The following is a 12,632-nucleotide window of genomic DNA, read 5'->3' on the forward strand; positions in this document are numbered from 1 at the left end:
ATCCACTTTTGGATTCATGGGTTAGGGAGACTAAGGGTGATTAAGCTAGATCTAAGGTGTTTTAGTATAGATCTATCTTGTTCCTTTCTAGTAGAGTGCTTTTAATGCTATTTTAGAGTTGGTCTCTCTACTGTTGAGCTCTAGGAATTTCATACCCGAAAGGTGTTTGATGAAATGCCTGAACCAACTCTCCTAAGTTTTAAACATTCTTTACCAAAGAGATTTGTTGTTAAAGGTGTTAAGATGACTATTGGACTTGATATTAATGATTGCTTAGATAATATTCAACCAAAGAGATTTGATGGTTGAGTTATCTTAGTGAATGAGCATTCATCTAGAGATAGAGTTTGTTTAGGATTGTGTCTAGGCATAAGGTTGATAGATTGATTGAAAGCTGTCACCTTTAGATTGAAACTTGATCACCCAAGGTCAATTCCCTTAGCCCATGAGTTCTTCCATCTCATTAAAAGAGAAACCTTTGTTCTTTATTGCATTTTAGTAGTATTCTTGTTCAAAATCATCTCACCAATTGATAGCATTTAGATTAAGCATGGTCTTGCATTCCCTTTGCTTTAGAATCACTTAGAACTGGTTTGACATCCTTTATACTATAAGATTTGATTAAGAGCCTTGACCTCTTATTTGAGAGAGTAGAAATCACTCCTTAGGGTAATTTGAGTGGTATCAAATTTGGCGCCGTTGTCGGGGAGCTTTTATCGCCTATTTTTCTAATTTTTGTTAAGTTTCTAAAATAAATTTTTCTTGTATTTTGAGGTACATGCCCAACAGTACCATAAGCAACAAGGAAACTCAACTGCTATTTTCACGAGATCCTGCAAGTTTAGAACGCTCGATCCGGAAGGAGGCGCGCTCCTTATCGACAGACAACAACACCTCTGTGTCGCTCGATTCTATTCAATCACTGTCTACCCAGACACCAGTCCTGTCGACCGATTCTCGCTCACCCCTGTCGACAAAATCATCCACCCGACATCAATCGACATTCCATCTCGAACATCGATCGATACTGAGCCGCGAGACATGGTTGCGTCTTTGGTACTTGTACGTGACAACAATGGAGACCTACATGACCAGGAGGGTCATCTGCGTAATGCAGCAGGTGAGAGAATAGATGCTCAGGGGGCAGCAATCCCTGAGCCTGATGCTACTGCTATAGGTACTACCTTACCTGTAGATGAAGCTGCACAACCCAAAACGTTGGCTGATTACAAACGAGAAAATGTTCCCCGTTATGAACCATCGTTCGATCGAAGCTGGTGTGCCGAGCAGGAGCACTTGCGATTTTCTTTGGACCGTGTGGTTGTTCTACCGAATTCTGGATACGGTGGAATTTCGGATTCCTCGTCACGGGGAGCGTCCTAGTAGTCCACCGGAGGGTTACTTTACTTGTTACGAGGCATTCATTGTGCGCTGCCGCTTGTGGTTTCCGATTCCTGAAATCATCGTCCGCGTGCTGGATCGCTTTGAGGTATCGATAACTCAGCTGAACCCCATCAGTATCCAGCACCTTATTGGCGTCATGATCTTGAGCTACGAGCCGGTCTCTCTCTTACCGTCGACCACTTCGAAGCGCTCTTCGGGTTGCAGATTATTTCGAAGACGGATAAGTACCGATTGGTCCCTCGGAATTTCATGTCGGTAGTCAAGGGGTTTCTTTCCAACTTCAACTAGTGGAAGAAATTTTTCTTCTTTGTCCGTATTAGAGCTGCGTTCGTCGAAGAGAGTTGCATCCCGTTGTTCCGGAGTCAGCCGAACGATCGTCCCTTCATCAATCCGATCGCCCTGTTTCCTGAAGACACGATCATAGTGAGGGATCTTCTCAGGAACGGTCTGTTTTTCTGGACCTCTTTTTCGCCGAAGAGGGTCCAAAAGGCGTTGAGCTTTGCGCATCCCGGCCTTGCATCGGGTGCGGAAACAGACAGCGATTCCGAGCCTGACGCTCCGAGTTTTTGTGTTACTCCCACGGGTGAGACTGGCTTGAGTTCCTCGAAGGGTAAGGATATTGACCTTGGCGATATAGAGTTTTCCGTGGACGATTCCATCCTTCCGGGATGGGACCCAGACCTTGCCTATGGTGATGGGAGCGATATGAGAGAGGCTCCTCTGCCAGACTTTGATGATTTCTTTTCCGGTTTGCCCGCGGGTTTTGACCCTCGTCTATAGACGAAATGGGAAGGTCGAAGGTTGTTGTGGAAAGATCTCGCATCATCAATTGGTATTAGTCTGGATACAGCAAAATAATTCTATTAGGTCTAATGTACTTATTAGATCTAATAAGTATAAGTTCCTTGTGTCAGAATTGAGAAATTCTATGACTCAAATCTTTAGTATTTTCTTATTTATTACCTGTGGCTACTATTTAGGTAGAATACCATCACCCATTTTTACTAAGAAACTGAAAGGAACCTCAGAAACGGGTGGGACCAAACAGGACCAAGAGGTATCCACCGAAGAAGCTCCGACTATTCCTTATGCGCGCCAATTAGATAACCATGGGCATATTTTAGTTTCACTTGTATCTTTATACATTATGATAACCATAATGGCTAGTATGGTAGAAAGAGATCTTACTATAGAAGTTCCAAGGAAATTCATTAAAGGAATGTTTCCAATAAAGCTCCCATTGGACCATTTGTATCTATATGCATTAGGATCCCGATTTATGAGGTTGGCTTCTCCTTTTAAGAATTTTGCCGATATATCTATATGTTCCTTTTCCCGTCTAAACATGTTAGTTGATTCTGCAGGGTCTGAACATGCTTAGCTCAGCCCTTGAGGCGAGCCATATAGAGGCCATGCATGGTCTATCGCTTCAAAGAAGAGAAGGTGGAGAAGGATCTTGTTCGTATGCAAAGCGAGATGTCGGAGCGAGACTCAAAACTCGCTCGAGATCACGAGAGGGCCGTTCGTCGAGCGCAACAGAAGGGTAAGAGGGAGATCGTCGAGATGATGAAGAGTCGTGCCTCTCAGTTCCAGACTGAGTACGGGAACCTCAAGGATGCTTACACCTTAGTGGGTGATTACCGTGAGTGTCGCGGTTCAGTCGGGAATCTTTGGAAGACGCAGGTGGAAGACTACGTTTTCGAGGAGGAAATGAGGGTCATGAAAAATGGCATGAAAGACCATGCCCATGCTGAGACGCTCATTCCCCCGATCGACGAGGATCCAAGGATTATGGGATACCGTCCCGGTCTCTCCCGATACCGGAGAGGCCACGACCGAGTTCGATGGTGACGATGAGGAGGTGAACTATCCCGCGGATGCATTCAGAGCTTCCTTGACTGGGAATTTTAACTTCGATCTGAGAGAGGTGAGGTTTGATTGGAAAAAGTGTTTCCCCTATCTTGTATTTGTGGCCGAGTGTGGCCTTCGTTTATCTATGTCCGGCCAAGTGTGGCTTTTTAACTTTGTATGGGCCTGTTTTGGCCGCTTTTATCTTTATCGGGACTGGCCGTTGGTGGCTTTGAATCCCTACCGCTATGCTGTTTATATATAAAACGGAGGTTTGTTTGAGCTACTTTGTTTTGAGTGGGTTTAAAGTAAACATGAGTTGTCGTCTCATATTTAATTTCTTTGAGACGTTCAATCTGTTGGTTTATTCGAGACGTGAATTTTCGTAAAAATTATTTATTCTTTTGAACTTTCGGGAACGTTAAGATATGAACGGAGAGACATGTTTTAGGATCTCGTATCACTTTTTAGATATCATGTCTTGAGATGTTAGAAACCAATGCGATGGGTTTAGGGCAAGACCTAGGTTTACTCTCGGTTTTAAGGTTTGTGCGGTGACTAGCCGGCTATCGATTTTTATGTTGCGATTTCTACCTGATTCGTACTGATTTAAAGTCCGCGATAGGTTCTCGGCTTATACGACTTGTGTGGCACAAATCGAGCATCTTTCCAGTGACAATTTTTAAGCTAACTGGAAGTGCTAGACCAAAATTTCGGATATTTTTTTTGTACCGCGCTTTTATCCTTATGTTGGATGTTCGAGGATCAAAAGAGTGATCGGGTTGCATTTGTTTAAGACGGCTGGCGTGTTCGTCGGGGCCAATCAACGAACAGGGTGTAAATATTTGTCGGGTTTTTATGGTCGCGTTCGGACAGTTGTTTGTAGAGTTTCAAATTTTAACTTGGCGACGTCTCGCAGTTGTTTCGAATACTATACGTTTATTTTAGGTGCTGAAGAATGAAGGCTTTACAATTTGGGCCAGATAAGGCCGTTAACAAGAGTCTAATGTTTGTAGACATTTTAAGCGTGTCCTAAGACTTTTTGCGTTAATTGGAGCATAACTGTTCAGAAAAAAGAAAAAATGTGTATTGTAGTAAAGTTTTTAAAAAATCGATTACAATGATGCATCTTTTAAAACATGGGAGTATACGAGTATACGTACCCACTCCTCCCCCCCCCCTTTTTAGAGAGGGGGATACCTGAACTCGTTTTTTTGACGAGCTGCCTACGTACCTATTTCGAGGATCAAGCCATCTCGTAGTTCTGTTTTATGCCGCGAATATTCTTACTCGGCGGTTGTCGCCTTTCTGACCGCCTTGATCGTGGTAACCGTGGCAGGGTCAATTTTTTTGTCCGGGTTTTCCAGTTGAGTCGTAGTGTCGACTTCGGAATCGTGCTGAGTTTCGATGTCCGAAACATTCGCGTCAGCAGACGATATCGAATCATCTTTTTTTGAAGTGTTTTCGGCAGAAGGCTGAGCTAACTTTGTGCGCTTGCGAGTTGCCATTGCAGAAGTCGGGATTTGCCTCAACTTAAGCTCTGCGAGGAAGCAAAGCCGCGACTGTTTTTGACAACCCCAGATGGCTGCGACTCCGCTCTGGATCAGGAATTTGACGCCAAGGTGGTATGTAGATGGAACGGCTTTCATGGCGTTGAGCCATGGGGTTCCCATGATCACATTGTAGATGGCAGGATGATCGACCACCGCAAAATGGACGTTTTTTGTGATCCCCTTGGCCATGACTGGCAGATGGATAGATCCGAGAGTCATCGATACTTCGCCCAAAAAACCCGTAAGTGGTTTTGGCGTTGGAGTTACTTCCCCGAGTTCGATGTTCATCCGATTGAGAGTGTCGCGGAAGATAACATTGACTGTGCTTCCCGTGTTGATGAGGACTCTCCCGAATTCCAGATCTCGTATAACAATATCTATGACGAGTGGATCGCAGTGAGGTTGATCGATTCCGCCAGCTTCGTCCTTTGTAAAAGTTATCGAGTTACTTTGACCATCTCGGGGAGGAGACCACGTAGGCCAGTTTGCACTTGATTCGGCCTTCCGTTGGTAAGCCTTGATGGCCGAAACCGTGTCGATGCAATATTGCAATCCTCCGATGATCATGTTGACTCTGCGACGATTGTTATCGTTTCCTTTGTCGTCCGGCCTTCTTCCACGTTTATCTCCGGATTGGTTTCTTTGAGGGGACTTCTCTGGGGGCGGATTCTTGTCCGTCTTTGGGGGGCGATCGGTCTCAAGGTTGAGATATTTTATGCTGGTTACTTCGGAGAGATCTCCAACTAGTAGCTTTGCGGCTAATCTCGCTCCTAAGACTTTGCAGTTAGTCGTGGAGTGTCATCGGGACTGGTGGAACTCGCATAAGGTATATTCTTCGTATCCTTGATTGTGAGTCCATGTATTACCCGTGGTTCGACCTTGATCCGAACTGATCGCGTAGTTATGCGCCTCTTGGAGTTCTTCTCCCTCATGATGGACGTACTTGTGTTACGAGAGCTTTTCTTTTTTGTCTTAAGGTCTACATCTTTCGAGGACGGTTTTGTCGACTTATGCTTTTGCGACAAGACTTTCATTTCCTCTGCGATTATGATGTAGTCCGTTGCCTTGTGGAGGGCGTCTTGGATCGTCCGCGGTTTGTCGAGGGTTAACCATTTTCTAAATTTCAACTTGGACCAGACCGTCTTTCTAAGCGCGTCAATGGCCACTTTGTCGCTTATCCCGCTAACCCTGGACATCACCAGCTTGAACCGCCTTATGAACTTGCGGAGGGGTTCGTCTTCCCTCTAGGACAGACTCTAGAGGTCGACATCGGACGTTTCTCTATCTATGAACATAGAGTATTGCTTGAGAAATTCTGATGTGAGCTGTCGGAAACTTCCGATAGAGTTTCGCTTAAGGCGTCCGAAACATTCGAAGGCTGCTCCTTCTAGATTCTCGACGAATAGACGGTAGTAGCCGACATCTTTTTCGCTGTCCTTCAGTCTGGCCCTTCCCATCGTGATGTGGAAAGGCTGAAGGTGCGCTTTAGGATCAGTCGTACCATCATACTTTGGTAGAGACGTCGCTGGGATCCAAGTCGACGTGCGCGACTTCGTTAACCTCCAACCCCTTTGCGGGGGGGGGGGGGGGGGGGGGTGGAGGACTCTCAGAGTTCCTTTTCTCGGCAGGGGATGTTTCGCTAGGGTTTTGGCGTGAAGGCCGTTCCCGTGATGTTCCAGGCCTGTCGAGTGGGGTTGCGAAGTCGAGTCTTTTCCCGCGAACCTTCGTGGTTCCGCGGGGACGGTTTGCTCGAGTCCTTGCCGTTAAGGTTTCGACCTGTTTGGTCAAGGTGTTCACGAGCTTATCCTGTTCTTCCGGCCTTTTTTCATAGGTGGCGAACATCTTTTTAAACACCTTGGGCGTTGCGGCGTTGGCTGGTGTGTTGGCCGCCGTGACATCCACTGCTGGAGTGTGGAGATTAGTGTCGCTTCCTCCGTTGAGAGGAGTTTGCATGTTGTCTGCGTCGTTAGTTGACATGTCTGGTTGAGCGTGTTGTGGCTGAGAGTTAGATTGGTCTCTATCCCCCCTCTTTCTAGCGCCAAACTATGGGAACCAAAATTTGCACTGTCGATTTCCGTTTAAATTAGGAAAGTAAGAGAACCCTATTTTTCCAGAGTTCCCGGATATCTGCTAATACCACACGCCAAGCAATCAGAACACGAGATAACAACGATAAAAATATAAGAAATCGTAAAAAGGGCAAAATGAGTCTTATTCTGAATTCGCGTATGAGCGTTACAACCAGGGAAAAGCCTCGTTTATGAGAGCTGTCGGCGAGATCCTAGTTCTAACAACCTAAGACAGCAAAACTTAGTTGAGTCGCAGCTCGAAATAACAAAAACGGAAAGTTGCCTAATTGCTCTAAGTTCTAAGTTTCCTCTGAAAAAAGTTCTCCTTTTGTGCCTCTCGTCTAGGACTCCTTATGTACTCGCTCCTAGGCCGGTTTACGCTTTTCCCCTTCTGCCCTTAAGCCGTCATAGCTAAAAAATGGAGATATTCCATTTTTCCTGATCTTCGTAATTATCTTCCAAAACTTCGTATTTATCCGCGGAAACTTGATATTTATCTTTCTTTGCGAACCAAGTATAGACCGTCCTACGGTTTACGGGCTTTTGGTAAGGAAATCGTAAGTGGGCTTCAAGTCACGTCTTAGGCCTCTTTGGGCCGTCTTTTGACTCGAAACGTTTATTACGGCTTCTTTCGATAAAAAAAAACTTTCCGGGGAGGGGTGGAGGACTCTCAGAGTTCCTTTTCTCGGCAGGGGATGTTTCGCTAGGGTTTTAGCGTGAAGGCCGTTCCCGTGATGTTCCAGGCCTGTCGAGTGGGGTTGCGAAGTCGAGTCTTTTCCCGCGAACCTTCGTGGTTCCGCGGGGATGGATTGCTCGAATCCTTGCCGTTAAGGTTTCAACCTGTTTGGTCAAGGTGTTCACGAGCTTATCCTGTTCTTCCGACCTTTTTTCAAAGGTGGCGAACATCTTTTTAAACTCCTTGGGCGTTGCGGCGTTGGCTGGTGCGTTGGCCGCCGAGACATCCACTGCTGGAGTGTGGAGATTAGTGTCGCTTCCTCCGTTGAGAGGAGTTTGCACGTTGTCTGCGTCGTCAGTTGACATGTCTGGTTGAGCGTGTTGTGGCTGAGAGTTAGATTGATCTCTATCCCCCCTCTTTCTAGCGCCAAACTATGGGAACCGAAATTCGCACTGCCGATTTCCGTTTAAATTAGGAAAGTAAGAGAACCCTATTTTTCCAGAGTTTTCGGATATCTGCTAATACCACACGCCAAGCAATCAGAACACGAGATAACAACGATGAAAATATAAGAAATCGTAAAAAGGGAAAAATGAGTCTTATTCTGAATTCGCGTATGAGCGTTACAACCAGGTAAAAGCCTCGTCTATGAGAGCTGTCGGCGAGATCCTAGTTCTAACAACCTAAGACAGCAAAACTTAGTTGAGTCGCAGCTCGAAATAACAAAAACGGAAAGTTGCCTAATTTCTCTAAGTTCTAAGTTTCCTCTGAAAAAAGTTCTCCTTTGTGCCTCTCGTCTAGGACTCCTTACATACTCGCTCCTAGGTTGGTTTACGCTTTTCCCGTTCTGCCCTTAAGCCGTCATAGCTAAAAAATGGAGATATTCCATTTTTCCCGATCTTCGTAATTATCTTCCAAAACTTCGTATTTATCCGCGGAAACTTGATATTTATCTTTCCTTGCGAACCAAGCATAGACCGTCCTACGGTTTACAGGCTTTTGGTTAGGAAATCGTAAGTGGGCTTCAAGTCACGTCTTAGGCCTCTTTGGGCCGTCTTTTGACTCGAAACGTTTATTACGGCTTCTTTCGATAAAAACAAACTTTCCGTGGTTTTTATCGTAAAATAATGACTTCAAATGACGAGAAACATGAAATGGGTTTGCTACGATCTTCGGGAGATAGCGTTGAAGAGTAGACGAGAATGCATGAAGTCGTGTCGTATCAACGTTTGGGAAAGCTCGATCGCTTCGTAACGATCGAAACGTGCACAAGCTTGGTCGCTATATAGCGATCGTTCTGTGGGAGTGCTCGCGACCGAGCTTAGCTCGAGCTTGATCGCTACGTAGCGACCAAGCGGGACGCGCGCTCGGTCTCGACATAGCAACCGAGCCTGGCTCGAGCTCAGTCGCTACGTAGCGACCAAGCCTGGCTCTAGCTCGGTCGCTACGTAACGACCGAGCAGTGTGCGTGCTTGGTCGCTGCGTAGCGATCGTGCTTGGCTTGTCCGTGGTCCGATTACCATACTCGAGCTTGTCCGTGGCTGGTTTAGATATGTGTCTGTTGGCTTGGGACAGCCGGTATTTGATTTAATCGAAACTTGAACAAGGTTTTATCGCGAGATTCTTTGTTGAGACATTCTTCACGAAGTATAACTTTCGTAAAAAGATACTCACACTCATTTTTGCGGAGGTTTGGACATTAACTTCGTCGGAACCGTTTTCGACCCCAACAAAGATCTGCCACCATCCTTGGGAATGATCAGATGGATGAGGTGAAGGCAAACCTGGACAGTGTTCACAAGCTTCTCAGGAAGCAGGTCAGCTTTGTTGAAGATGCAGAAGCTGATAAAGCGTAAACAATGTCAAGTTTCCGCGGATAAATACGAAATTTTGAAGATAATTACGAAGATCGGAAAAAATAGAATATCTCCATTTTTAGGCTATGACGGCTTAAGAGCAGAAGGGGAAAAGCGTAAACCGGCCTAGGAGCAAGTATATAAGAAGTCCTAGGCGAGAGGCATGGGGGGGGGGACTGTTTTTGGACTCAGAATTCTCTGCACTTAGAAACTTTAGGCTTTATTCTCGACAAGTTCGGTTTCTATGACTGGCACTCAACTACTAGACGAACTCGCCCAGGCAGTTCGATCTCTTGTCCAGCTCTATCAATTGAACTACGTTCAGCTTGATCCTCGAAAGGGGTACATAGGCAGCCTTTAACAAGGTTCAGTCCGAAATCAAACAAAAAACTTTTCTGTATCTTTTTCGTCTTTTGTTATCGAGCTGCGACTCAACTAGGTTTGAGGTTTTAGGCCGCTAGAACTACGTAACTCGCTGAGAGCCTTTGCGGCCAAAGATTTTATGATCTCTTGTAATGATTGCAACACTCTTACGCGGACTCGAAATAAGATCAACTGTTTTCTCTAAACTCTTTGTTATCTTTTTACGATTTCCGCATATATTTGGTAACTCGTCGTTGGGTCTCGCAGAGATCCGGGACCTCCGGGAAATTAGGGTTTTCTTAGTTTCATAATTTAAACGTAAATCGACATAGCGAATTTCGGTTCCCACAGTTTGGCGCTAGAAAGAGGGGGGGTTACGGATTACTCTTACTCATGGCCACAAAACGCTTGATCAAAACGATGTCTGGATATATGAAAGACAAACTCGCAGCACTGACTGCTCCTATGATCAAAACGCCGTAGTGTTCAACAAAATCGAAAACTTAGTCGCGACCTTCCGCCACAAGAAGAGCACTAAAACAAGCTCGTGATTTCTCCCAATAAACACGAAGGGAAACGATAAATCTTATCAAACCCCGTAAGGTTGGCTAATTACCAAACAAAAGAAATCTCCATGCGTAAGGGTTTTACCAAAACAAGTTTTCCGAAGACATTTCGGAAGGGTAAAACTTGTTCTCCCAAAAACCGCAGAAAAGCCCTAGGTTAATCGTGGAAAAAGGAAGCGCAGCAAATCGATTACAAAGCTCGGTCGCTAAGCAGCAATCGAGCTCTAGCCAAGCTCGGTCGCTACGTAGCGACCGAGCACGCACACAGCTCGGCCGCTACGTAGCGACCGAGCACACACACAGCTCGGTCACTACGTAGCGACCGAGCACGCACACAGCTCGGTCGCTACGTAGCGACCGAGTACACACACAGCTCGGTCGCTACGTAGCGACCGAGCACTCACACAGCTCGGTCGTTACGTAGCGACCGAGCACGAACACAGCTCGGTCGCTACATAGCGACCGAGCACGCCCACGGCTCGGTAGCTACATAGTGACCGAGCTCAAGCCAACTTTCCACTCGCTACGTAGTGACCTGTAAGGCCTCAGAAAGGTCCTCCTTTGCGTTCACGTTTGAATCCTCATCGAAACGCTTTTTGTTTCGTCTCAATCGGAGTTTCCGTTGAGATTTTACGACGAAAACAAGTAGGAGTCTTCTTGGCTTGCTTCCACTCGCTACGTATGATACCACTCAAATTACTCTAAGGAGTGTTACTCTCATCAAAAGAGGTTCAAATGTAGTACTTAGGGATCGAATCTACAAGGAGCTACGGAACAATTAAATCTAGTGTTTATTAATTCTAAGAGTTGTAAATGTTTAAATGAAATAACAATAGTAACAAGCGAAGTAAATAGTAAATGTAACTTGATTGGAAATGATATTAGATGCAGGGCCACTATTCAGGTGTTGGAGATTATAGTACCTATAGATTCCTATTTGTTGCATGCATGATATGTTAGAGCTCAACCGCTTAACTCAGTGATCAGCTGTCGCATGTTTTACTGGTTAACAAGCTAGATCTCGTGTCTCAACGGTTAGTATGTTGACAACGAAAGAGTGTCGATTGATGGTCCTATTGGGACGTCGACCGATACACCTTTGCCTACGTCGACCGATAGTCAGTTGAGGACATCGATCGACGGGTTCTAGCCAGGCCTATGCACGAGTATGATATGCCCTATTAAGATACTAAATTGGCGGTTAGCCCTCTCTACCAGTCCTAATATGATAGATAGATGTCAGGATGGGATAACAAGGGTGCTTGAGTATGCAATCCTATGATCAAGTTCAAGTTAGCAAGGCTAAAACAAGCAATGAATACAAATCTATCATGAATATCACAACAATGCAGATCTATAGTTTGGGGCTAATCCCACAAACCTATCTGAACCCTGGATCTAATAAGTGAACTACTCAGACATAGCAAAGCAATTCATAACAGTGAAGAAATATAAATTCATAGTATAGTTGAAAAGAAATGGAAACAAGGAGTTCCAATCACAAGTGATCTTCTCTCCCAAACTCTCTCTTCTCTCTCAAAGTAAACCTGTAACAAAAAGCTCTCCTACAGTCAAAATACTTAGGCAGTATATAATCTACTAGGTTAAAAACTCGTCAGGGCATTTTGGTAATTTGGCTTGGCCTTGGGTTTTAAGTCCGCTGGATCCAAAATGTCGCGTGTCTGATGTCTCGACATCGTTCGATGGTACTTGTGTACATCGATCGATATTAATCTTCATTTGTCGAGGCATCTCCTGGTATCGATCGGCAGCACTGATGCGCATCGATCGATTATTCTTCCTAGAAAAGTAGAAAACATAGATATATATATAGTAAAATACTTATATACCATGGATGAAAACGGGTCAAATCCAAGGTATATCAACTCTCCCAGACTTACCCTTTTGCTTGTTCGCAAGCAAAACATACAGGCAGTCTCTCTGAAAGAGGTTTGAAAATATTAGGGACTTAAGATTTTAAAGCATAGAAATCTTTTCCTCAACAATTTTGCAACCACATTTAAAAAGTCCTAATCAGAATAGCACACTATGCAATATCCTAGCTTAGCAACCATTTCTAACATAACACAACTCATCAATTCACGTCTAACATCCCCTCTACTGATTTCATTTCTTAGCATAAATATAAAGTGAATGCTTTACCTTGGGAATATCGATCACATGATGCAAGGATTTCAGAAAGGTATCTGCAGCTGCAGGTAAAAGTTAGTTCCTAGTTTCTCTCTCTCTAATTTTCTCTCTTGAGTCAAAGTCTGCTTCCATTTGGAGGATCAGTG

The 12,632-nt window shown here is 44.9% G+C and overlaps 2 protein-coding genes across 2 annotated transcripts in view; one reads left to right on the forward strand and one right to left on the reverse strand.

The window, feature by feature from the left end:
• The window catches only part of LOC117128145, a 734,122-nt gene that overhangs the window by 75,418 nt on the left and 646,072 nt on the right, over nucleotides 1–12,632 (forward strand). The window lies entirely within an intron of this gene.
• On the reverse strand, nucleotides 4,539–6,001 carry LOC117127767. The gene is made up of 2 exons (XM_033278422.1): nucleotides 5,749–6,001; nucleotides 4,539–5,575 (listed from the first exon to the last, which is right to left on the reverse strand). Exons 1-2 carry the CDS (start codon nucleotides 5,999–6,001, stop codon nucleotides 4,539–4,541), a joined length of 1,290 nt encoding a protein of 429 aa, XP_033134313.1.

This window comes from Brassica rapa, chromosome A09, assembly GCF_000309985.2.
Source record: "Brassica rapa cultivar Chiifu-401-42 chromosome A09, CAAS_Brap_v3.01, whole genome shotgun sequence".
In the NCBI taxonomy this organism is placed as follows: Eukaryota; Viridiplantae; Streptophyta; class Magnoliopsida; order Brassicales; family Brassicaceae; genus Brassica; species Brassica rapa.

What these genes read in the sequence shown, in the direction of transcription:
- LOC117127767 (XM_033278422.1), bottom strand. Translation starts at nt 6,001, where the DNA reads ATGTCCAGGGTTAGCGGGATAAGCGACAAAGTGGCCATTGACGCGCTT. An exon ending in GAAAAGCTCTCGTAACACAA is followed by an intron (nt 5,576 to 5,748) that starts GTACGTCCATCA and finishes GCAAAGTCTTAG; the next exon opens with GAGCGAGATTAGCCGCAAAG.